Source organism: Corvus hawaiiensis, chromosome 4 (genome assembly GCF_020740725.1).
Source record: "Corvus hawaiiensis isolate bCorHaw1 chromosome 4, bCorHaw1.pri.cur, whole genome shotgun sequence".
In the NCBI taxonomy this organism is placed as follows: domain Eukaryota; kingdom Metazoa; phylum Chordata; class Aves; order Passeriformes; family Corvidae; genus Corvus; species Corvus hawaiiensis.
The window spans coordinates 32,528,535-32,555,198 of NC_063216.1; the positions used below are offsets into that span (position 1 = coordinate 32,528,535).

The following is a 26,664-nucleotide window of genomic DNA, read 5'->3' on the forward strand; positions in this document are numbered from 1 at the left end:
ATAGGCCAGTATAAAAGTTTCATGTGGTCCCAGCCAGTATTATTTACGCTGACCTGGTTTTTTTTTACAGCAGTGGGTTGTTGGATTTTTGCTGCACTGGTTGACTCAAGCTGTTTTGAATCCTCAAAATTTTGAAGCAATGGATCAGGGGTGAGTTCACAGGGGAGTTATTTTCTTCTGACAATGCAGGATGCATTAAGTTCTTCCATCAGAGTGGGGTCTGCTCATATATTTATGTATTGCATGAGAATATGTAATATCTCAGGATCTCGGCAGCCTGTTCAATTTGCAGAATGAAAGATTAATTACATTATGCTGGCGACACATTCAAAATATTGATGGAGCTTATTGTTTCTCATATAACCAACAGTTACTATAGCATCTTCTGATCAGATTGAAGGATAGAAATATATTAAAAATTCCAAGTAGATTAATTTCCGGTATGAACCTAAATTGGTTTCACACATACGTGTATGCTGAAGTGACTGGATGACTGGAGCCATCAAGAAAAATAAATTGTAGTCCTATTCACGGAAGGCAAAAGAGCAGATGTTCACAGAGTATTTTCAGGAGCAAGTTTACAAAAACAGTGCAATTACTTAAAGAGGAGCTTTAAACGTGTTCAAAGTTGTACTCTAGTATCCCCATTGTTCTAAGTTATCCAGTTTGAAGCTCAATAAAGTTTATAAACTGTCAGCCTGAATAGAATATTTGTTTTAACATGAAACATTATTAAAATCCATCAAGTTCATTTCTGGAGACCTGTGTGTGTCTATGAGTTCTACCTACGTGCCTATATGCAAGGCAGGAAAATCTATAGCTCCATGAGAAGAGCTAATGAGACTATAAAAAAGGGCCAGCCCTTACCAGGCTTTGCCTGATTGCTGGGTGAGGTCTGGGAACATACACTTGGCAAGGCCACAGAAACTTCCTGCTAGCAACACTCCTGCTCTTTTCTTGAAAATGGCATTGTTTATATGCCAAAACTTGGACTTGGCTAGCAAGAACTTGACAGGGGGAGCCACAGAAAGAGTAGGAAAGAGAAGCACCAGGACTTTCCTACTCTGGCTTCCATAACACTGCAAAATCCTCACTCCTGGGGAGTCTCCCATAGAGTCACTTCCCTGACTGCTTCTCCTTCCCACTCAAGCAGACTAATAGCTGTCATCCAGTGCAGGACTGACCTTCCTTCACTCTTTGCTCAGCTCCTATGTCCTTGCATCCCTGACCAGCGATGAAATCCCATTGCTTAAAAGTGCATTTGTCTTTCAACAGGGTTTGATGCACAGGCACAGCACCTTCTTTAATACACCTTCCACCTGCCAAATGACATCTTTTATAACTTTATTATTAAAAACAGACCACTCAAACAAATACAGTATTTAATGCATGCTCTGACTAGATGATGCAAATACCTGTATACATACATTCAGCCAACATGCCCATTTGCTTGCATTTCCTTAGACGGCACTCCTGGCATTTTCTCCTCATGTACATGTCCATCTCGCAGTTGCCTCCATTTTTACACTTGTATACTGCATTTTTTGTGATGCTTCTTCTGAAGAATCCTGCGCAAAACAGCAGTGATGTAGATGAAAGAGAACACTCAGAAGCAAAGTCATCAAGTTGAAGAGCACCTCCATCTGCACTTGTTTTTCTGAATGACACATGTTCTGCCAGACCATCAGTTTCTTTCAGTGCCTGGATGACTACATTCTTGATACTTGTATTAACAACAGTATCCAAGTCATATTTAATAATTTAATAAATGAGTTCACACACTAGACATTAGTCCTGGAATTGTGAATGTCGGGAAAATTCAGACCCAAATCTGAAACCTGCCAGTAACAGGCTGAGCACCAGCACTAGAGCCGTAGGGTGATGCCATACAAATAGCCAGTGAAAAAAAATGAGTCTGTTAAGTCTCTTGAGGAATGTGCAGAAAGAGAGCTGAGTAACTCATCACCTTTCGCCCAGCTCCTGGGAGCAACAGAAGCTCCACATATTGGTCTGCTCACCCACCCCCGAGTTGAATAAGGAAGCTGCATTCTATCTGCCTGTTGTACATGTACCCCTTTTTACAAGACTCTCCAGCCTTATTCACTGAGTATTGTCCACTTGATGAGTTAAGTAGTCACCTAATTTCACCTACACAGGTAGTTCTACTGGTACCATCACTGGATTCACTCAAAAATTGCACAGTGATCGCTGCAAACAGCAACCGATAAAAGAAATTGAGACAACCCTTCCTAAATCTGTCCAAATCTCCTATTTGGCTGCTGCCTATCACATCCGTGAGAGTGCCACTGTGGGCAAAGCATGGGGTGCACAAGATATTAAATGTGATTGAATAAGAGTCATCACAAAGCAGCAGAATCTTTGCTGTCAATGTTTCCTGAATTTTTAGTGTTACTCACTGTGCCATTACTATCTTACATTGCCCTTCATATGGCAGAGACTATTTAGCCTCAGCTACAGCGGATTTCTTCCCCATGTGAGGACAGGTTTCTGAAATAAACTCCTGGGAGATTCTCCTGGCACATCACTGATTCATACTGTGCTTCAAACTAGAGCTCTGTGTACATTTATATTAACCAGAGCTATTCAAAAAGCTTTTGCTTTCTTATCACCACTGCCTGGCACAATAAAGCTATTGTTTTCCAACCTAGCACTCTGATGCATTGAAAGAGGAGCCAGATAAGACCCAGTCTCCCATGCTCAAATCATAGAGCAAATTCAGTTGTGAATCTAAAGAATTGTCTGTGTGTTTGCAGAATTGTGTAGTCAGATGACAATTTCCCGAATTTGACCCATGGTTTTATAGTTGCCTAATCTCTTCCAAGCACCAGTGTGTAGCAACCAGTAAAACAATTCCACTACTTGGTCACAAAAAAATCTGGCATTTCTCTGAATCTTCAGTAATTCCTGCTTGAAATCTCTTCCATGCTGTCTGTTTTATTGGCTGCTCTTCAAACAAATACAGTTGACTGGCATCAGTCTCTTTTGAAATGCAGATTACTTAGAACCTCCAGAAGCCCCAGGCATTATTTTTATTCATCACTCACATGGTTTTAATACATTACCATTTACTGGTCACGGAAGGGAAAAAAAGCCTGGATTTAAGCTGTAAATTCTCACTGTCAGTTAAAGGCAACTACATCTGCTTTATATAAATTATAATTTTATTTGTTAATTTTAAATCCTATAGTTTATGACACATTATTTACTAGTAAATACTGAAAAGCTCTGCACAAATATTTATAACATTCTAAGACTGATTGATGATCGCTCAACCTATCCACAAGGTGTGCATTTACTTCTTCATGGAGGAAGAAAGAAAAAGAACTTTAGTAAATGAATTTTTTAAGATATGCAAGAAAGAAAAAGGCAAAAACATGGATGCAAAAGCTAGGAACCAACAAGATTCAAGCAGTCAGATACTTGCTCTTGAAAACAAAGGTTTTGAAAAAGTGAAATTATTTAAAATGAAAAGCAAAATAATTTTTTTTTTCAAAAAGTAGTTTTAACCCTATTCTTGCTTCATTTTTTTTTGTGAAGTGACTCTTGAATCATTGTCTTCTTGAACAGACTTCTCCATAATTAATTTTGAAATTAGCTTTTTGTATGAATGAAATTTCTGTATATATTATTCACTACTAATTCAAAATGAACTTATACTGCCAGAAATACTTATATGTGACTTTCTGTAATGGGAGGAGTTTTACTAACATTTAAAGGTATGTCAGAAACAGCATATGTTAAACTAACAAAGGATTAGTAACCCCAAAAGCTGAAGGTTTTTCTGACACAGTCTGACTTTCCTCTGATCTTGCCAGATTACAAAAAGCTCATGTTGGCTGGAAATGTTGAATTTGCTTTGTTCTCAGATAGTCATGAATATGATTAATTATGGTAGAGCTGTTCCAATGTTACTAATGCTGATTTTTTCTTATGGAAATTATGAAAGTTGAAGGAGGGCAGTTGTAAAAAGAGTAGATGAAAGCTTTGGAAGTATCTCTGTTTGACATCCTGATGGGTTTTACATTTGAAAGTTTTTGAAGCTCACAATTGCTAACGAAGCATCTGCTCTGCTGTCAGACTATCAAGACATCTTCTGGCGTTCCTTCGCCCCATGCCCCCGTGGTGGGTGTTTGTGTGAGGAGAGGATTGAAGCAGGACCTTTCTTTGCAAGAAGAATTCTAGTCTGGTGTGAGACACGTCAAGCAGTACAGGAGTGGTGTGAATACTGCAAAAACTCCTACTGCAAGCCTGCATGGAGGGGATGCGTAATTAACTTTTCATAGGGTCATAGAATGGTTTGGGTTGAAATGGATTTCAAAGATCCAAAAAGCCAAAGCGGCTTTTTGTTTCAGCAGAACTTCTTCTGTGGCTTTATTAAACAAGCTCAACAATACGTCACACTTGTTCTGTAACATCCGGCAAGGGCCCTTAAAACCCAGTATCACTATCCAGGCTGAGGCTGTACCAGAATGTCTTTGATGTCTGCCTGCAAAGATTGTTTCAGAAATGGTCTCTATGATAGCAAGTTTAAACACAGTGTATTGCTCCTTGTGCTGTAAATATTATGTAAAATATTAATGGTTCATACATATTGGTTAATGGATAGTTGTGGGGGTTCTCGATCCCCACATGTCCTCCCTGGATGGGGGAGAAAGTCCTTGCCAGGAGTAAGAGATGAACAGGACTTTTGGATCTTCTAGGTCTTCAGATTGTTTATTATATCTTATCAGCAATTTACATGCCACAGACATAGCATGAAGCAGAGCAAGTACCAAAAGACAAAATGCAGGAAACTCAAGGCGCTTTTAAAGATAAATCACCCAATTGTCACTAAGAACGTACATTATTTTGACTTCTCTACCAATGCCTCATGAACTATCTATTCACGTAGCCCTGTACTGCAGCATTTCCTAACCAATCATTCTGTGCTACCAACACTGCAGAAAATGGAGTAGGTGAAGAAGATGAAAGAGACATGAAAAACGACAGGGATCCTCCATCTTGCCTTCATCTACTTACCATACTAATAAACCTAAAACGTTAAATTTTGCACCATGTGACAAACTATATATTGTACTACCACCTAACTCACACCCTTGTAGATTCTAATTCATCCCAAAGCCTGGGCAGCTCTCTCCATGGATGAAGGTTAAAAACAGTGTTTCCCTGGGGGGGTGGGTCCCTCAGGACAGGCAGAGAAACATTCCCTGCACTCTGGGTTCCAACAGATGGTAATGTAATAAGATATATATGTATGTATAGCAGTGTATACTCCTGCATCTTCAGATTAATATTGTCATGAGGGACAATAGATAAGATCCTAATTTTATTCTATCTGCCCAAGAAAGAAAACCAAAAAGAATGGAAGCTGTTGCTGAATGCATTACCCAAGAAAGAAATTTAAAAAAATAAAAATTAACATATTCATTACAGAGGATTGAATCCCATAAAAATATGTGCAAAGTTTCTTCCTTTGAATAAGAGCATCCACTGCATCAATGGAGCAGGGGTGCTGCAAGGTGAGTACTAGTCCTACAGAAAGGGACCTGTGTATTATTTTGGACACACATTGAGCATGAATTAACAGTCTTGTTGCCAAGAAGAAGGGATAATCTCATACTGGGGTGCAAGACACAGACACGTGAAGTAGTATTCTACTGCACTGAAGCACAACTGAAGTACCGAGCCTAATTTTGGTCTCCATGCTTTGAAGGTAATGCATACCCATGTGAAAAATTCCACAGATAACAGGAATGATCAAGAGATCTAGAAAACATAGCATCTGCTTTACATTGTCAGACAGAATTACTGTCCTCAGCACATCTCTTTACTGAATCAGCTGGTACTTTAGTCACCCCTAAAGTTTATTGGAGAAACAGAATCCACTATCTTTAAGTAATTCAACTTTTACTATGTTGGTCAAGGGTACTATTCATTATAATTGATGTTGCAGTCATGAAACAGAACAAAAACATAAAATAGATTATCCCAATAAAGCAGTAAAATTCTGGTTACATAGAGTGATTCAAAATGAGTCGGTAGGGAAGTGGACAGGTTTCCTTTCACCATGGGTTTTAGTCTGGATATTTACTTGATGGCTTTAACCTCTCTTCTAGAAACATTCAGTACAAATTTCAAAGTTTGTAATTTTAGGTCTTTGAAAACTTCCTAACATATTTAATACTGAAGTTAATAAAGAGTAGGAATACCTTACTAACAGAATAAATGTATCATTACTTGAAATCATCACATTAAAATTGAGTTTAACCTGGTTTATAATGACAGCATTCATATGAGTTAATTCATAGTTTTTGACATGGAGACTATTAACTCAGACAGCAGAAAGAAATGAACCTCTTATTTATTGAAATTGTTGAGAAAAACTGTGTCAGCCTTGTGATTGTGTTCATGTTTAGAGTGCTTGACTAGTGTGGTCTGTTTTTTCCTCACAAATGATTTTGTGATAGATAAAGCAAAAGCCCCAAATTAGGTCAAGGTCCGCTCTCTATGACAGTGAATTCCACATTAAGGTATTTCAGTAATTCGGTAGTGACCATGCTTTAGTCTTTATACATTAAACAGGAATGGTAATGAAATATTCACAGAACAGATTGAAAAGCTGGGGTACTATTTTTCTGGCCGTAATGTACCTCAGCCCTATCACAGATATATTATACCTCTTCAGGTATAATTATTGACATAACCTCTTGTCCCTCTCTGCTAAAATATCTGGCAATCATGTTTACCATAATGGCAATGATTTTCTACACCACATTTATCCTGATAATAACAAGTGAATAATATTCTTCTGAGAAGCAAGGTATTTGTCCTCCAGATACAACCTTCTTTCTGAAGAAGTTCCCTCCTTAGGGATAGGGGCTATCCTTAGAAGAAAGTATAGAACTAGAAATCCTTTCATTTCACAAACCAAAAGACACCCATTATATCCTTTGGGAGCTGGGGGAAAGAGATTCCCTGGGAACAGCCCGCAGGTGGGGGCTGACAGCTTTCACTCCCCTTGAGTGGTCACTACATGAGGCACTTGGGCTGGTTTAGCTACTTTCTAGGGCAGCCTAGCACTCAGCTCCCAGGGGCCTCCATGGGCGTGTTCCTTCCTCAGGCAGAGAGAGAGTGGCATGAACAGCTTCCATAGAGAGCAGAGCCAGGCTGCCAGTCTCCACAGAGAAGCTGTCCTTCAGTTTACCAAAAGCTAGTGGTGCTCAAGAGCCACAGATTGGCCTACTATGCTGTATAACCACAGGGCAATGGTAGAAGACTCTGCCAGTCTGTCTCGGGGAAAATAGGGTACACAGGATCCAAATGTAAATCTCTAATATGTTTAATGATTTGGATAAAATTACCAAGAAAATAAATTATAAAAAAAAATAAAACCAAACAAAAAAACCCCACAAACAAACAAACAAAACAACACCCAACCCCCCAAAAATTGAGAAGCTGCTGTGCCTATTAGCTGAACTGATTTCATCCTACCTTTGCATCCTTCACAAGTAAGGGCATTGTAGTGGTACCCAGAGGCTTTGTCACCGCAGACCACACAGAGCTCATCTCCTTTCCCTCTTCCTGTGGATTGACCCAGTCTAGGCCTTTTGGCTGCAGGGATATCCATTATCTCTGTCTCCCTTGTGAAAAAGGTCTCTGAGGGTAACCTCTTGAGTTCGTACATCCCAGGGGAATACCATTCCTCATGCTGCGGAGGGTAGAAGCCTAAGTTGGAGTAATAAGGTGGCGATGAGATCTGAGGCTGAACTTGGGGAAATGGCACATTGTTGTACTGTGCATAAGGTGACACATCTGCCTCTTGCACTGGAGAACTCATTGGTTCTGAAAGGACACCTGGAAAATAGCAATGCAAAACCAATTTCTATTACTACCATGAAACTGTAATTATCAGAGAAGTTTCCACTTCTAGATGTTTATCTCAAAAACCAGGCACAAGCATAAAGATTGCATTCTCTAAACTCAGATTTGCTACACAAATACACTGCAAGAAGTTTTAAAAATAATTTATTCCTTCTCAGACACTCATTTATAATTGGTGGAAATGTCCAGCACTGGCAGTTACATAAAAAAAATCTTGAAAAATATTGTACAGGTAATCGTATAATTGTTCAGTTTACAGGAAAGAGCAATCCACACCCCAGGGAAGCCAGCAGCCCAAATTAGGCCTTAAAGCAGAATGGAACAAGTCCAAACAAATGGCAAAAACCCCATGGCACTGGTGAAAGCTAAATCAAGACTCCATGTTAATTTGTATTTAATTCTGAATGAATACATCATGACAGACAAAAACTGCACTGGGGAAAAATGACAAGGGCGAGGCTTAATTAGAAGACTAAGAAAATGAAATAAACATTCAAGAAGAGCCTGAAATAGGAAAGTGAGGTTACCAGGAAAGAACAAGAAAGATATTCCTAATGTAAGTGGTGAAATGCAACCTTCTCACCGTCCAGCCTCCATTGGCCAGCCAGACCCTATAGCCTGGTCCCCAGCCCCTACAAGCCTGTGCTGTTCGGTGCAGCTGTGCAGTTCTCATAAGAAGCACCTCTCTAAGTCAGCATTAGTCACCTCTGAGCCAGCAACAGGCCTGGCAGTGGCACAAGGAGTGGCAAAATTTCCTGTCGGGAACAACATGGTATCTGGAGGTTACCTTAACCTTGCTTGTTAAATAGCATGTTTAAAATTGCAAACAACTGAACTCTCATTTCTTTTCTGTACTCCAGACACTACAACATCTAGCAGTCCCTGGATGGTGTAGCTAAAATCAAGCCCATGTCAAACAACTGAAAAGCTGAATTTGAAAGTTATTTGCAAACTATTTCTTATTTTCTGTTGGAGAGAGCCACATCTTGCTGTTTCATGAAAACACTGACTCAATTCCTTCAACGCTTCCAAGAAGAGTCTGAGAAAAATAGTGCATATTTCCAGGCAGATGACCAGTCTACTTTTATTTGAGTCAACAGCAGTATTTACAAGGAAATCATAGATTAATGTTCGTTGGTGACCATCACTTAACAGTGCTTCAGAAGAACTCCAGAAACATTTTTGCTGACACAAAATTGGTCCCAGACAAGTGTCCTTTTGCAAGGAATCAGAAACAACAAAGAAATGTCAACAATTAAGAGGAGGGAACATCTGTAATGACAAAAATAATTAAAATCTATAGTGGGGGATCTTCCCCTCTCCTTTGTCTCACTTCAGTTAGTGCCACAAACTAACCTTTTAATTACACCTACTTTTTTGCTTTCAAGGTCTCATGCTCTTGCCCTGCAGCTTTCTGCACTTCCTACTTTACCATGCTGTAGAAGCCACGCAAGTGTTTTGGGTTTGTGTGGTTGCTCTATTATTGCCCACAGCAAGGGTTGAGGTCTCAGCTCCAGAATAATCAGCAAGATCTATGACTGGAAACATGTGACACAAAACTGAGTGAGAATAATGGTGCCCTTTGTTACTTGTAATTAGTTTAATTATGGTTGCATTTCATTGCCCCAGAAGAGGCCAAGACACCAAGTGCTACACTGGCAGAGCAGAGTAGCAGAAGGCACTCCCCAAACCCAAGGTTATGCCATTTAAACCAAGAATATAGACATACAGAGGGCATCTGGGGACACTATGGAAGAGCCTGGAAGTGAAATTACAGCTTCATGCATCAGATGCAAACTATCACTGATACCTGCCAGCCACAGTGGTGACAAAACAAGTAAAGGGTGAGGACAACGATGAGTTGATATCCAGTATAGGTTTAATGAGTCTTTAATGGGTCTTTAGCTATATTTACCACTTGTCAGGGCCACTGCTCATGAAGACTGGTCAAGGTACTTTAGGTACAAAAGCTGAGGTTAATTGTGGGATACACATTCATTTAATCTCTCTTTGGAATCTGTTCACCATGGAAACCTAAGTTTTCACTTGCTAGTTAGTAATTATTTAATTGAGTTTGCTAAAGGAAAGTGGGACAATCCCAAAATGAAAAAGAAGAAACTGTTGATTTTTAGCTTTCTGCCTCCACAGGAAACTCCACAAAAGCTGTGTACCAGCCTCCTGAACTGCTTGGACCTCTGAAAGAGCAAGAAGAGAAGGCAACATTCCTCCCCCAAAAAAAAATCTCAGGGCTTGTTAAAAACTCAGAGCTACTAAAGAACTGCAGCACATCCTGAGACAATACTGGGGGTGTATTTAAACAACTGTAGAGCCATTTGGGTTACAAATATGTTTAAAAAAATCTTCCCAACCATTGTACTCTGCTTCCAGAGAAAACAAACAAAAAAAGAGTCTGAATTAGTTAAGTTAAACACAGGAGAAAAAGCCAAACAGCCTATATAATGTCCTTTTTCCTTCTGTATCAGACTCAGATTTAAACAATTTAGCTGAACTGAGTCCATGCTCAGGTCAATGGAAAGAAAAAGGAAGAACAGACAAGGTTGAGGCAGACTGAGAGAACATGGTCTTGTTTTATGTAAAATAGACTTATAGCTAAAACTCTGGGAAGTGCTCAAGGACCAGTATGAATTTTTAAGATAATTAGGTTGCATCTATGTAGGTTTTCCCACTTTAGCTTGAAGTTTTGAGGATTTTTTGTTTGGTTTTGGTTTGGTTTGTTTTAAGTAGACCTGAGCATGATGTACCTGTAGACCTGCACATGAGAGTCTAGACCAAATAATTTCTTATCACAAAAGAAAAGTAATCTTATCTTACCAAGCGGAATGTACATAAGCTTTTCTCCAGATATATATATTAGTAGAAATCTGGGATGGACTGGTTTCATGCAGCTAAAGCATGAGTAGCCCAGTAACATCATTGAAGTTGCAGTACTATAAGCAGTGAAAGTGAAATCAAAAATGAGCTCACTGTACTACACCGACATTTTGTTTGTGTGGTCTTAAATATTTTGTAACATTTATCAGTTTTTCCTTTTGAAAGCATACTTTTCAGAGTTTTAAGGAACAACTATTTAAGTACACACAAATGTTATGCTACTTATAGCTGCAGACTTTTTCAATTTGCCAATCTTATATTTTGCAAGTAAGTGTTTTTCAATGAAAACCTTTTACAAAAATAAGGAAAGCTTACTGAAAGCAAAGTGAAACCTTCACATACATGTGATTATTGTCCTACAAATATTTTTTCTACTTGCAACTTAAATTTATTAGAGAGTTTTACTTTTATTACTTTAAATTTTACACAGAATATTCTACATTAAACTTGAAAAAAATATTTGACTTGTAGAAACAAGAGATAATTTTCCTTGCAGGAATAAACTGTTTTCAGTTCGCAGAGCTAAACTGATGTCTTGTGTAAGCTAAAGGGGATTTTATGCAGAATATTAAATAAATTACAATGAGATGACATTTTAATGTAAAAGTTATTGTTCCACTCATACAAAGCTAAACAAATTCTAAGCAGGTTTAAAATATGAACCCCTGTCTCTCCTTTGTTTTTTAATGAAGGAACATAATAAAATAATGATATTCAGAATTAGGTAATTTGGAAACCATGGCATAGCCATTAACAAAATCCTGGTTTAATTCCAAACAAATTATTTGTGTATCTTTTAAAGATCCCTTGGTTTAAAAAACCTACTAGCATCCTACAATTTCAAGGAAGAGTGCAAGAATAGATAACCAAAATACCCAAGTGAGAATAGAGCAATATCCTACCTCAGGCTGTGTTCAGTCTGACCATTTCTTGACGAAAAATACTCTCCTTAGGGTGCCTCAGTCCTCCTTTCCTTCTCTTTTTTCTTTTATACCTCCTAAAGTCTATATATACATGAAACTTCTCAATTCTGCTTTGTCTGTGTCCTGTTAACTTCTTTACTGTGAGAACTTTCTTTAAGATTAGAAAGGAGTGACACAGACCAGAGGTTATATAGTTTACTAATTAACTTCATTACGAGAAACTTGTTTGTAAATGCCGGAAATAATGTCTGTTCCCAGTGTGGAGTTACCCGGATAAAATTGGGTTACCAGCTGAGGGGATGCCTCCAAGTAGCCTAGCCATTGTATTTTTGTACCTATTGTGGTTTAGTTACAACAAAATTTTGTATCAATAAATATTAGGTAAGGCTAGGTGGTTCTGTGCAATAGATTAACCACTTCAGTATCACAGGAAGCATGTTTCTAAGCGCAGAAATGTTGCATTCTCAAAAAAAGGCCAAAGTGCTCAGACCCTACTGGACACATTTGTATGACAAGATAGAATGGTTTGGGTTAGAAGGGACCTAAAAGATGACCTAGTTCCAAACCCCCTGAAATAGGCAGGGACACCATCCTCTTGAACAGGTTGCTCAAAGCCACATCCAATCTGTCCTTCTCATTAAATTTTTTACTCACATTGCCACTCTGTTTGGTTTGGCTCTCTTCATAATTATTATGCAACCAAAATTTTCTGTTTTAATTTGTGTTGGTTTGTTTCCTTTTGATTTGGGGGTCAGTTATGAGCCTAATTATCTTCTCTGCAGGGATGATGCCAGATGTTGCATCAAATGCCAGGTGGTGCTAAAGACAAGTAGTTATTTAACATATCTTGTGATCTTGAAGCAGTTTAATCAGTTTGGACACTTGACCCTACTACCTTTTTTATTACTATTATTTATTAAGAAAAAAAAACAAACCCCAAACCAGAAAAAAAATGCAGATTTGCCTAAAAGGAGTCAACCTTTTAAGCTCCTCTTAGGCACTGTTCTATGTCTACAACAATTTTCAGTGGCATTCGTAGTTCTTTCATTAAGAAGTTTCAATATATTGCTTTTTTCCCCGCTTTGTAACATGTCATTTTTTTTCTCTTATTTTTCCTCATCCTTTTCAATACAGCTTTTAAGAGTGTTCATTTCCCCTAAAAATTCTTTCCCAGCTAGGGACATGTACAAGGAGGGTAGCATTTCTTGTCTTGTTATATTTTAATGTCACCTTACAAGAAAACATTTTCAGGCCATCAAAAATACTTAAAATAGGTCTTCATTCAAACCAAGCATACAATAGTACTGAATTATCTTTTCGGGTTCTTAGAAATAATTCCATTTCTGATATCTGAAGTTTCACACTTAGTATCTTGCATATTTACGTCTATATAAGGCAGATACCATCTATTTATTGTAGAAATGGCAGTTTGAGTCATGTATTTCAGGTGCCACACAGATATATAACCTTACACATATAAGATTTGAAGGAGAGATTTTTTTGGTGTCTGAAAATTCATTCAGTCCCTTGTGATAAAAGACAAGTGAAGACCATTGAGAGAAATAAGCTAATGGGAATATAGGTATTTAACAATGGATTGTCTCTAATATGAAAAAATTTCAAAGGCAATTGAAAGATGTTATCAAACACCTTTTTGCAACAGTCCTGCTGAATTGCCAAGCCTTAGAGCAAGGCTTGTCACAGTGCTCTGCTAATGAGCCTCAGCATGTTCTACATCACAGCTTGTGTCCAGCCAATTTGGGGCAAAGTGGAGGAGCTCAAATCAGTCTAGGTTTGTCATGGTAGACATGTCCACAGAATAAATTCATGGCTCCAAGGTGAACTACAAAGCTTCCAAAGATTTTAAAGGAGATTTCAGTCCTAAATTACAGAGGTTAAAAAAGGAAGGTTGATAGGTGTGCCACTTTCTCTTAGGTCAGGATATGAAACTGGCCCAGTCTTCACACAGCTGGCCCTGCTCAGTACAATGGGACTTGTGAAATGAAAACAGGATTTGACTGAGGAAGGGAAGAATCTCAACAGGACAGGTCTTATGGAGACCCACACATTTCTGGGATTTCTTGTTACCAAGAGTCCCTTTCCCTCACTGGGAAAACCAGAGCTGCAAGAAAGATAAAGTTGATTTTGTGTGCAGATACTATAGAGGTTGTATCATTTTATATATTTGGTTTTGGCTACTTCTTCAAAGATATATTTCCTGTAAAGAGATCTAGGATATTTCTAAATCACCTGAGTAGGGAGCTGGAAAAAGAAAAGCAGTTTTTCAGGAAGAGAGGGTGGAAGAGAAGCACCCTCACTTTTACTAGGCTAAAGATCCTTCCTCATTTGCATTTTGAGGCCCTTTTCCCAGGGACTCATAACTGCAGAAGTGAAAATCCATAGTTAAAACACACTAACTCCAAAGACATACAGAGATACTTTACCTTAGACATACGCTCTTCAAAGAGCAGCATAAAATTTTCAGCTACAGAAAGGTGAAAACCTTTTTTCTGAAACCTGCTGCAACTAGAAGCCTTGAGGCTAAGTATGTAGAAGTGCCTTGGAATCACCATGGTGGTGAGGCACAAGCAACTCAGAATTGACAACATTTCTTTTGAAATACCTGAACCTGGAGCTAATGTTTGGAGATGCAATTAGATTTGTTTTTGAAGAACACTCTCCCTGTAGACTGAATAAAGCATAATGAAAAGAAAATATATTTCCAGGGATTTTTTACAGAAGGCGAGTGTGCATCTTTGAATAAAGGAGACTGGTTTGTATAAAGGCTAATGCTTGTAAGCCAGCAATTTTTAACTTGTGAGTTACAATGTATGAGAAGACCTAAAAGAAACGTGCATTATAAGGACCATCTAAAAGAAAAGCTTTCTTCCTGTTTTCTGGGGTTCAGAAGTCACTTCCTGCCAAAACTGAATGTGAAAAAAATGCAAGTAATTTACAAAGATAAAAAACTGAGAGACAAAACCATTTCCTACAAGTGTTTTGGAGAGATAGAGTCATATTTTCACAATGAGTAAGTTTCCCTGTGGACTCAGTTGCATATTATTTCTGATAGGCTTTTTTCCAGCTATAAAAGCAAAAAAGACACCACATTAGAGTGACACCCCACAAAAAAAAAGTCATGTTAAGTGAAACACAGCAGGAGAGCTAGGTTTTCTTCCTAATGGGACCCCTGATTCAACTCCTTAATACATTATTTCCTTCTGTTACAGAAATGTCAGTTTGAATTAAATCTCCATTGTGCTGAGCTCTGAACACCTATAATGAGAGACACAATCCCTCTTCCGAAAGCTTCACAATTTGTAAGTAAGATTACCCTGTGGAGGGCAAGTATTTTACATTAACATTCTTCCTTGTGTTTTCAAAATACCTTATCATTACTCCTTAAAATAATTAAACAATCAAATAAAAAATAGATATTGGGTCAAATTTCTTGACAAAAATCTGAAGTAGCTCGGATAGGCAGGGGTTTTAAAAGATGACTGGATATAATATTTGGCACCCTAGATTTGAACATCATTCTCCTCTCTGTATATCATGGCCTGACATTGGAATTAAGAGGTAGCAAAAAAGTTGTTTAGCTGTTAGCATATTATTTTTTAACAACTCCAAAACATTTCTCCCACCAAACCCCAAAACAAAGAGAGATAAAAACCAGTAACACACAATAATGGAGTGGGTTCTGCTTATCATTAGTGATCATGCTTTAGTTTAGCTGTATGGAGCCAGGACACTGGAAGTGGTCTGACTTTTAGAGATGTTCCTGACTTCTAGGAGCTCTGCAGCTGGAGCAGCTCTGGGTGTCAGAGTCCTTCCTTCCATGCCCCAGGCACTACTCTTGCTCCAGACAGATGAAACTGGAATATGTTCAGTTTTTCCAGCACTCAAAAAGGCAGAATTCTGGTGTTATTTGGACTGTAAACTTCTGAGGTGTTGCAGCATTTTGTGGGGGTTTGTATTATGTGTGCATCCCTCAATGTGCCATAACTTAATGAAGGACCCACTCTGCTGTGATGTATTATCCTCTTTTTTTCCCCTTAGCAGTACATATATCAGAAAAGATAAGCTTACCCATGCTTATAAAATATTGACCAAGAATTTTTCACTCATTAACAAACTCATGCTTAGCCTTGAAAAATTCAGTGGAACTGGAGCAAGGAGGATCTTCCAGCCTGCTTTATAAACTTTCTTGTGTACTGAAGTTAATAGGTTAAGTTTTTAACGGTGTTTTAATTTAGGTGAAATTACTTTCATAAATTTGCATAATATGGCAATGCAAATACATTGCACTATAATTTTATTACAGATTTACTGGAAATATATCTGCTCAGCTTGATTTAAGTGACTCACATGAAGGTAACATCCAGCCTACATACAAAAGTCTGCCAAATGGTCTCTAGTACTAGAAGAGTGTCACAAAAACAACCCATAGGTTCTGCTAAGAGCAGTGATGAAAGCAATGGTGTGCAAGATTACATTAACACCACAGATGTATTGTTTGTTATTCCTTTCACAAGTGTTGAAGATTCAAGAAGGTTGGCACATTTCAGCCACCTGTCCTTGGTTTGAAATTTCAGTGCATTTTCCCCTAGGTTTCTGAGTAAAGGACAGCTTACTATTTCAACCTAATTTGGTGACTTACCAAACAAATGAGGACCTTCAGCAAGAGGAAATCCATCAGCTGTGGCTAGCTGATGATGTCCTATTAAATTCATTTCAGATCCCATTTATTCTTCAGTTCAGGAGGAATATGCTGATTAAAAAGGAGGTTGAAAAGAGACCCTGAAAAATATGAAGCAAAAAGAGTATTTAGAACAAGATAACTAACTTTTGTGTACCTAGTGTAAGGCAGGATGCAGGAGGCTAGTTCAATATTGCTGTAACAAACATTATCTTGAAGTTACAATACCTAATTCGGCCTTTAAATAAAATGCTACATCCAGCCTGTTGGGTTTTTCCTTGATGTGGCATATTTTATTTACCCTCTTTCTGTTCATTTTAAATTAATGGAGGTTTATGCCCAAATTTATTCAAATATTCAGAGTGAAGCACTGGCCTGACCTCCTGAGGGCATGCTGCCCAGCCCTCCTTCCATGCAATACCAATTGTTTGCATTATTTTTCACCACCCTTTCATCATGTCATTGCTTTCACTTACTGAAAAGTGCAAGTTTATGGTTAGATCAGAAGAACACAGACAGGAAACTTGAGTTTAATTTCCAGGGACCAGCTCTTTATCTTGCCTTCAGTGATTACTGAACAAGAGGAATGGTGGCAAACGCAGAAAGCCAAGCCTGGCTCTGCTAACCACGCTCGCCCATCCGCTCTCTCGGTGGTCTCAAGCAGCCACACAACTCTCACCTGGGGGAGGCTGGGAGAGGTGGGAAAGGGGTTCCCTTGCCCAGGCCATGTGGGTGGAGTGAGCCAACTCCAGATTGCGTTTGAGGCAGGACCAACAGGGGAATACAGAGCTCCAAGGAGAGGTCTCAGGGGCTTCTACAGACACCAAGAGGATTCTGCATAAAGTTGACAGCAATCTGTTTTCCTTTGCTTCATAGTCTTAATTCTTTATTTGGTTTTATTACCGTGGGACTGTCCCTGGGACTACATTTCCACTTACTGAATACATTTGAGAGTTACAGCCTAGTCTGCTTCCCAGTGAGATCTCAGCATGTTTCTTGAGCAGAAATGAAGTCATCTGACAAAAACGTGAATGCTGCAGGAGGCCACAATGCTGAGCAGACTGAGAAGTAGCTTGTGAAAGTGGCAAGCACACTCTGTAATTATATGTCGTAAGGATTCATTAAATTCTTTCTTAACATAAACAGAGGCCCTCTAATTAGACAGATGCATTTTAAATGTCTGCCCACAGATAATTTAAACAGTTCACTTAGAAATGTCAAAAGCTACTTGTATCGCAGACCAGATAGGGTTCTTGTGGCAAATAACATGTAAACACAGTGTCTCAAATCTAGCACAGAAACATAGTTTTGCAACAGCAGAAAAACTCCATGTATCTTGGATGGGGTTTGGCAATCAGCCCAGCCACCCCACTAGGTCCACATTTACTTCCAACCATTTTACTGCCTTGCTGCCTCAGTTGCCAGGGAAGTTATCTGCCGAAATCAAGAGGTGGGGCTACCCACATAGCTCTAAGGTCTTAAAATTCCTGACAGACAGTTTTCTCATGAAATACCCGTGACAAGCTCTAGGGATGCAATTCCTCTTACAGTGCATTACAAGTGTTCTGGAAGGAGACAGCAGCACAGTCAGGACTGCCAATATATAGTCAGACTTTCAGTGCATAACTTCTTAGCTTCTAAGGTTTATATTCTGCATCCTTCTAGTTTGTGATGCAAATAAAGAGGAAAGCAGGCAAGCTATGTTTTAAATGCTTGTAAAGTGCCTGTGTTTTTACAGCCTCTTTGATATGTCTATAAACTACTTTCTTGCTTCATTGAGGCCATTCCCTTTTTTAACATATATATAATGCCCCTCTTTAACCTCAAGATGGACTCCTTAGAATCTATTATTCTTTGCATACACACACAAAGAGACCCAACCCTCATGTTATTAATACTGCCTTGTTTATAGTAAGAATCTTGAGGACATATTTGTAAGAATCTGTGCTTTTGTAGGATGTTACAGGTTTTGTAACTTTAAGCCTTCTGCCACGTAAATTTTGGTCTGGATGGATTCAGTTCAAGCCAAATGTTCATGATAATTTTAAAGTTCCCAGAATTTTAATACTTCATTTTATTTAATATATCCAGCTGATGTAGACCATTTACTAGATTTCATGAAAGAGATTACTCCTATCTTCTTGGGATTTCTTCAAGGCACAAGATTACCATAAAAAAAGGCTGGATATATATTTTCCATTGCATGTAGCTTTGCTACTGTAAATTTCACTGGACACCAAACTCTTCATTAAATACTTATTAATGTTTGGCTTTGATTTTCTCCTGAGTCCAGTCTGCTGTGATCTATCTAACCTATATTAGATTTACCTACATAATTAATTTTACGTGTATTTAAAAGCAACAGATGCTGATTTCTAGCTGGAACACCTACACTAGGTACACAGTACAGAGAATTTAAGCTACACATTGTTAAGCTCTGGGAAATAATATAGGTCTCTATATTGGGCTGATACTCCATTCTGAGGTGTAACAACAACAAAAAAGAGCATCTGATATGTAAAAGCTGAAATAAAGGCAATAGAAGCACAGGAAATCAATATTGCTCTCCAAAATAAGATGCCTACAAGAGAAAAGAAGAGGCATGTGACAAATTAGAAAGCTTCTTTTTCCAAATAATTTTTTTAGTTAACTTTTTAAATAAACCTATTTACCCTACCACCTTTGGAGATTATCTTCATAGGCCAAAATATATAGCAAAGAAAAACAGAGATCAGTATGTATAAAGTAAAATATGTGCCAAACTGATTGAGAGTATTGTCTTCAATTACGTGTCAAGAGCTCTGAATTACATAAAATTTTATTACATTTTAACATACTTTAGAACTGTCAATCTATGTGTGTTTACACATTCTATGTTTGACTAAGAAAATTTACATGTATATTATTATTTATGGGGCTTGTTTTTCCACTGTATGGGTGCATATACATGTTTATTCAGATTTCTTATGGGAAATGTGTTCATTGAGGTATACAAATATGTATGTATACACAACTGGGCTTACCACTTAACTCTAGGTTTCAGATTTATTGTGGGCTCTTACCTGTGCACTACCTCTGACCTTGCTATGGTCAGTAGTAAAGCTCTCCCTGGCTTCTGTGTAAGCAAAGCCAAGTCTCTTAGTGAAATAATTAAAGTTAAATCAACTGAGATCACTGAAAACAAAAGCATCATGGCCCCACACTTTCAAGTAATGTAAAAATATGTTTCATCACCAGAAAAGCTCCATGACAGTCTAATTGTAATTTACCTTCAGAAGAATGATTGAATCTATTTCAATTACTCAGCAAAGGAAGATCTATCAAAGCTCTTACAAAATTTTTCACGAATATTAGTGAAGTACATTTCCTTCCACTTTTCCCATAATATTTTACTATTCTTCATACATCTGACTGCCTACTGCTCAAAGAGAAATTTCAGTAACATCATTAATCTATGGCCCAATCCAAACGTTGTTAACATCAATGGGAAGATAGATTCCCATCTCATTCACAGGCTTTTGATGTGGCCTCATAGCCTTTTTGTAGAATATTTAATGCAGTGCCTCAGTTATTTGAGAAGCTATTTTATTTGCTTACCTGTTTGTTTTAAAATGTATCAAAGAGATCTGAAAGCATTAGGGAGATTTATGCTCTCTATTTCCAGCCTGTTGCTCTCAGGTCGTTTTGGCAAGAACAGCACTACAGGCAACTGCACAGCAACTGATGCAAAATGCAAGCAACCGTAGGAGCAAGTTTGAGAACCAGAGGCAGGACTAGTGTTACTGTGTTTATTTGAAATTTTCTGTTAGATTTCTCAATATGGCATTTAAAATCAGAGCAGGAAAGAGACACCGGACACAGAAAAAAAAATTCTTGCTTAATTCTGTAGCAAATCCGGGTGTCTGAGTCCCATGTAGAACTGAAAACTCTATGAGAAGCATCAATGGCATTTCTGTAAGCAGGTAAGTAACTGCAAAAAGTGGGGCCAGCTTCTGACTGTCCCTGGGATTACCTCCTAAACACTATTTCTGTGCGTCTTTCTTTCTCCAGCATCTCTTTCATGTCTCACCTGATAAAACTGCAAGCCCTCCATTTCTAACTTGTTTTTGGACTGCCATTTAGACTAGTGGAATTCCAATTTAATTCCCAGTCTCTAGGTTCTCTGTAACACAAGCAATAGCCATAAAAATAACAAAAGCAAAATGTATTCCGCCACAATTACAGTTTTCTGAAGATAAATGAGTAGCAGAACACTCAGAATAGAATTACATTTTCTTAAAAACTAGCAATGGATTCAAATGGTAATCACTTGAAATTTGAAACCCCCTTTTGCTCTTCCTAGTTATGTGAAATATGTGCTAAAGTCTTCAACTTTGGAAGACACACTTGGAATCTGTACGCAGAACTGTCAAAGAAAAATCTACATGAAACAAATATAATTTTCCCTTTCTGGATTGCTCTCAGCTGTCCCATTAATCACATTGATAACATTTTCTGTTTCTAAAAGGATAAAAAACCAACAAATACAATTTTAGAGCTAATGCGCACAATTAACTAGATAGTGCTGTTGCAAGAAAGTCTCATTATCGAACTTACGCCTTCTGTTCCAGTGACACACAGAAGCCAGCTTTCTAAAGACAAATTTCAACATGACCTTATTTTCCACCTTACCATTTTTCCCAAGGGGAATTCCTACTGTTGAGACAGTTTTGTGGATGAAATGACTTCTTACATTATTCTTCACTTCACTTTAATTTTTTTTTTCTGATCAAAAATCCATTAACATCCACTAAATAATTCAGGTGATAAAATTACTTCTATGCTACATAACAGCAAGAACTATCAGTTTAAGGAATTATTACTTACTGTTCTTTTCTGGAAGACTGCAGATGGCAGGATGTAAGACAGTTCTGTGCTCAGTTCAGTATCCTAATGATTCTCATATAGGAACATTTTTGTTTTGTTTTGCTTTCATGTTTAGCAGAAGCCTGTAGTGATAACACAATGAATCAAAGCTTGCGTTTGTTGGCTCAGTGCCCTAATGGACAAGGATTACTCATTAACAATTCTTTCTTTGCGAAACTCTCCAAACATGGGCTGTATTAAAATGTTGTGAATTCCAACTTGACCAGCAGCACAGAGACTTGAGATGCTTGTTAATACTCTGGTCGGGTGCAGAGGGGAAGTTAACTCAAACAGTGGGGTGATAGCACCTTGTTGCTCATCATAACCCTTTCCTTGCACATGTACATTTTTATGACATTCTCAGCCTCCTTGTCTTTCCCATCCAAAGAGCCCAGGTGTTATTCCGAGACATAAACTTGATTTCTAAGTCTTTCTGTTATTTTTTACCCTTTCTAGTGAGACTGACCATTACACTGAGTACTGAAGAAAGATAGGCTATAAATTACAGCATCACAGGGACATGAGGACATTAAAGTTTAATTCCTGTATCTGCAAGAATCTCTAAAAAACTGCACCATTTTGATTTGGGCTCATCGCGTAGAGCTTTAGACAAGAAACTGAGGCCCCTAATTTTAAATCTATTAGATTCATGCACTAGTTGTGCACAGGGGGAAGAAACTGGTACCTGTAGATTGAAAACCGCATCCTTGAGTGAGCTGCACTGTATCTGAAAACACCAATGTGTTGTCACTGGCAGAAAGGGGACCTTGAACTACTACATCCCCATTTACCCTGCAGAGGAAATTAAAATGAAGTGGAATGGATGAGGCTATTTTATTTCAACATCCCACCTACACAGGAAGCATAATAATTCCCGGGTTTGCATTGCTAAACATATCCAGTGGGCATGAGTTGATCTGGCAGTGATACTGAGACAAATTTCAGTCAGAGGAGACCACTGACAGCATCACTCATGGTAAGTGAGTTCATGATTGCCACATAGTATATGATCTCTATCCTTCCCTAGGCATTTGCATAGTCTGAGCAAGGTTGAATACACAGAGAAACAGGCTGTGCCTCCTGCTTGAGCAAAGAGAGGCATTGGGCAGCCAACACAGTCCTTTCTATGTGAAAGGTGAGATCTGCTGGCCCTAAAATTACCAAGAATAAAATTCCTTCACTTTGCCTCATTTTAAGAGAAAAAAATAATACTTTAAAAAGGTATATTCATCCTCAAGCTTTTATCAGAGAAATTCTAATTCTCTATAAATTCTCCATACTTCTCATAAAAATATTATTAATAAAGAGTCCCTTTTATGTGTTCTGTCCCTTGCAAATTCACCTGGTAGCCAGCCAAACAGTCATGGTATGACATATTTCTGAAGAGAACAGTGAGAGAATGATGCTATAAGGCTGTCACTGGACACTGACTCTCAAGGGGTTACTGTTTTCAGGGAGTAATGCCTACAGCTCATTCCAGCAGGTACTGGCCATATGATAAGTATATTTAAGACTATGGCTCTCTCAGTCCTCATTTCTGACTCTCTGAACACCATCTTACTTCTGTAAACAATGATGTTTCTGTTTGACAAATTCATGTTTAGCAAAATTGACAAACTACTTTCAAGTAAGGGAATTCTTCCAAAATAACCCTACCCAGAGGTGACAGAGGGTCTGTTCAACCAAGCATGCCAACAGCCCATCTGACACTTTCCACTATATGTCCACTCCAGTGGTGCCTAGAAAACACATGCCAAAAAAACCAATTTCTTTGGTCATCCTGAGGCCAGTGATGGGTTTTGTCCCACATAGGAAAAAAAGCAGAAGTGCAGCCAAGAAGTCCAACAAATGTCATTATGTCTCATGAAGCTTTCTGTCTTTTGGCAAGTTCCAAGGATCTGAAATCTCTTTTCCATCTTTCAACTTCCCCCAGCATTGGTCTGATGTAGTTGGTGGCACAGAGAAATTGCTTTTTAGAAGTCCCTAGAGACTAACTATCAATAAGTGTTCTTTCCCAAAAAGCATTTTCCTGTGTGTGGATGTTGTTTGTCAGACAGCAAATAGCTTAGCACAAAGGAAATGGAATTTAGTCCCCCTATTCACCAACACATTTGTTGCATTAAAACATTTTTTTCTTTCCTTATGATAATAAAGAGGCAAGTGCCAAAATGGTCCTTTGTCCACTAATCGATACATTCAAGATATTACTGGAAACAGCAAAGAAATAATCCACGTGGTCAAAAGAGGAAATACTGCCTGTAGCAATGACATGTGGCATTACTGGTTAAAGCCAGGTGTTCATATTTATTGTGGTTCATGTACAAATGAGAATTGAAGAGAAAGGAATTAGAGCAAATCAAATATATCTTCTGTAGTGTTTCAGGAGATTACATACACAGCATCTCAGGAGAGAAGAGAATGAGAAAGTATTCAAACACAGATATTTATAAATGGAATATCTTTCCTAAGATAGCATTGCATTCTATAATTTTTAAAATCTCAGAATATTATCTGACATCCTGAAGCTTCTCTGGACAGTAGTAACATTACTTCTGTAAGTGACAAAGAGCATGTGTTCTACAGTACATTTATGCCATTACCAGTCCAAGTACATGTTCAGCAACAAAGCCAGGGATATAGAGAACATTCAAAGCTAGAAATCTGTCTGCCTAGAAAATACCACTTCATTAACTTCACACTCCATGAAAGAATGGGGGTGTTTGCCGTAGCTCGTTTGCTCCTCCTCCTGCTACTCTGTCTTTTCTCCACTGAAATATTTGCTATTCCGCACTTTCACTGGCAAGGAAGCTCCATGGCCTGGGTCATGGAAAGGCAAAAATAATCCTGGCAACAAAGTAGTTTCCCATCAAAAGTGTGGATGGGAAAAATCTCGTACAGAAAGAGATAGGGGGAAAAGAAGAAAAAGTAAGCTGGGCGTTCACCGTCAACATATCCTTCTCTTCACATCTGGATGAATGCATCATCACACATTAAAAAAATTATGAAAATAATACACACAAATGACCAGTACCTGCTCCTTTGTGCTCAGAAAAAATTTTCCAGCAGCTGAAAAGCTTTCTGACTACTCACAGCCAGTTTTCTGGAGCTCCAACACCACTGTACACATGACAGTTGTAGAACCGTTCAGGTTGAAGAAAACCTCTAAGGTCATTCAGTTCAACCATTAACCTAGCACCACCAAGTCCACCAGTAAACCATGTCCTTAAGTGTCACATCTACACACCTTCTAAACACCTCCAGGGATAGTGACTCAACCAGAGTTGAGTAGTAGAACTCAACCAGTTCCCTGGGTAGATTGTGCCAGTGCTTGACAACCCTATTGGTAAAGAAAGTTTTCCTAATATTCAACCTAAACCAACCCTGGCACAACTGGAAGCCATCTCCTTCCTGCATTAGACAGTCATTACCACAGGGAAGATGAGGACAAGGAGTTAAAGCCAGATAGATCTCTGCCAATGGATTAATTTCTCTGTTCCCCATGATTCAAGGGGAGAAACCTCCTGTCTTGCCAGTGGGAAAACACATCTTCTTGGCCTCAGGATTCTTGGGAACATCTTGGGGCAGGTGGGAATTGCGAGAAGGAGTAGATCTGGTTTGGCTGAAAGATAAATCAGCATTTCCAACTGGCACCTGGAGCTGTCAATACCCTGAAAACACCTGGGCATTTCTGACAAAAGATCCAATTTGCAGCAGTCACAATGAGTGAGATACCTTGCACCTGTGTTTGTTTCATAGGCCAAGGGATGCATCTTGACTGAGATCTACTTGTGCTCAAGGACTTCTTTTTCCCTATTCTCACAGCTCCCAGAATGAATGGTACTGCAGGCACCTGAGAGATCATGTGAATGAAACTGTGCTTCAGTACAAAGCATCATTTTCAGCTCAGAAAATGCTCACAACATGATCATAAAAAGTTGCCACTAAACAGCAGTCACCCTCAGCTCTTCTTTCATCCCTGCAGCACCCCTTATTTATTATTGCTACACAGATGATACACACCATCTACACCACTTTGGGCCATGGTCTGTCTCCTCAAACCAGCCATTTCTTACTCTCAGACACCCTCAGCTTTCCATTTCTGGAAAGATGTCCAAGCTTACAACAAGCTTACAATAAATTTTATCATCTAAAGATAATTAAGAAATCTTAATAGAGATGGCTGTTTCTGCACAGGTTAAAAAATTGGTGAGGAATGGGTGCAAAGTTTCAGTGAGTTAACTCTAGTGTCTGTCAATTTTTTTTTTACCTCCTGCATTTCAAAAGTGGAGGAATAACTGCTTTTAAGATTAGTTTAGTTTGTTGAATAAGTCTTTCATTAATCAGAACCTCTTCATTTTAAGTTGCTCTCTGATTATTCAGTTTCTGAGCAGGGCAAAATTTATTCAATAATCTTATATTTCGCCCTGATGAAATAATCTTTGTCACTCACATATTTTAAGTGGAATGTCATGAAGGGTAAAATGACCACAGAACAATCTGTCTGATGAGGGGGAATTCCTCCCTGGTGGCAGGCAGTTAATTGTTAGCCAGCATGGTCTAGCAAGAGCATATATGTAAGATACCATCTTATGGCTGCCTGGGTGCAAGAGGAGAGCTGAGTATACGTGGCATCAGCTACAGCATCAAAAGCTAAGTTTCAGTAGGGGAAACTTGGTCTACTTCCCTCCAGCTGACTTAATTGAAATTTAGGATGTGTTTTTCTATGAATAAGTTCTGATATTCCACATTAGATTATCTCTTATTATTTTAAATTTTAATTGAGACACTGATATTACATGTTCTTCCCCACCCCTACCCCCTGCTAGAGGTTACAAGTTTACAAGTTCCTAAAGAAATCACAGCTTTAAATTAAACATGTTGGGACAGTATTAGCTGATAAGAAGTTCTTCTAGAGGCCTTGCACTAAATATATACTCTAGTCTAACAATTTTTTCTCTTGACATTTTGATGTTTTACAGTGTGGTAGTGTTGAGTTCAATAAGGGTTAGCCTTCATTTATGTAAATATTTGGAGAGATAAAATTATAAAGAAATGTTGATCTATTCCAGTAAATGACAGCACTGTCCTTTCATTAATAAGTAGTTCTTTTAAACTAAATGTCAAAGGTGACAAGTGAAGTATTATTAATAAATAAATATTAGGATATTTTTAGATGAGTTTTTGAATTGTTAAAATAATCAGTCTAAGTAAATTCATTCTGCAAACTTTTAAACCTCTACTTTTTTCTCATCCTTTGTATAGTGTCAAGGAAAAAGAGATGTTTAAAAGAACCAGTTCAGTAGCTAGCAAGAAACCATTTCTTTCTGGATGGGAGAGGAAACG

At 38.3% G+C, this 26,664-nt stretch overlaps 1 protein-coding gene across 6 annotated transcripts in view; it reads right to left on the minus strand.

The window, feature by feature from the left end:
- NR1H4 (nuclear receptor subfamily 1 group H member 4) overlaps positions 1–21,434 on the minus strand; it is a 37,235-nt gene extending 15,801 nt beyond the window's left edge. The window contains exons 1-5 of one of the 6 annotated variants that reach the window (XM_048302428.1): positions 21,283–21,428; positions 17,355–17,511; positions 16,378–16,517; positions 7,513–7,875; positions 1,416–1,568 (exon numbers count right to left, since the gene is read on the minus strand). In XM_048302428.1, coding sequence (XP_048158385.1) covers positions 1,416–1,568; positions 7,513–7,875; positions 16,378–16,462 — 601 coding nt within the window. In that variant the 5' untranslated portion in view covers positions 16,463–16,517; positions 17,355–17,511; positions 21,283–21,428. Of the gene's footprint in view, positions 1–1,415; positions 1,569–7,512; positions 7,876–11,696; positions 11,834–16,377; positions 16,518–17,095; positions 17,115–17,354; positions 17,512–21,282 lie in introns of those variants that run through there. The other 5 variants (XM_048302431.1, XM_048302427.1, XM_048302430.1 and 2 more) reach the window with 5 other exon arrangements.
- Positions 21,435–26,664: the final 5,230 nt, after the last annotated feature.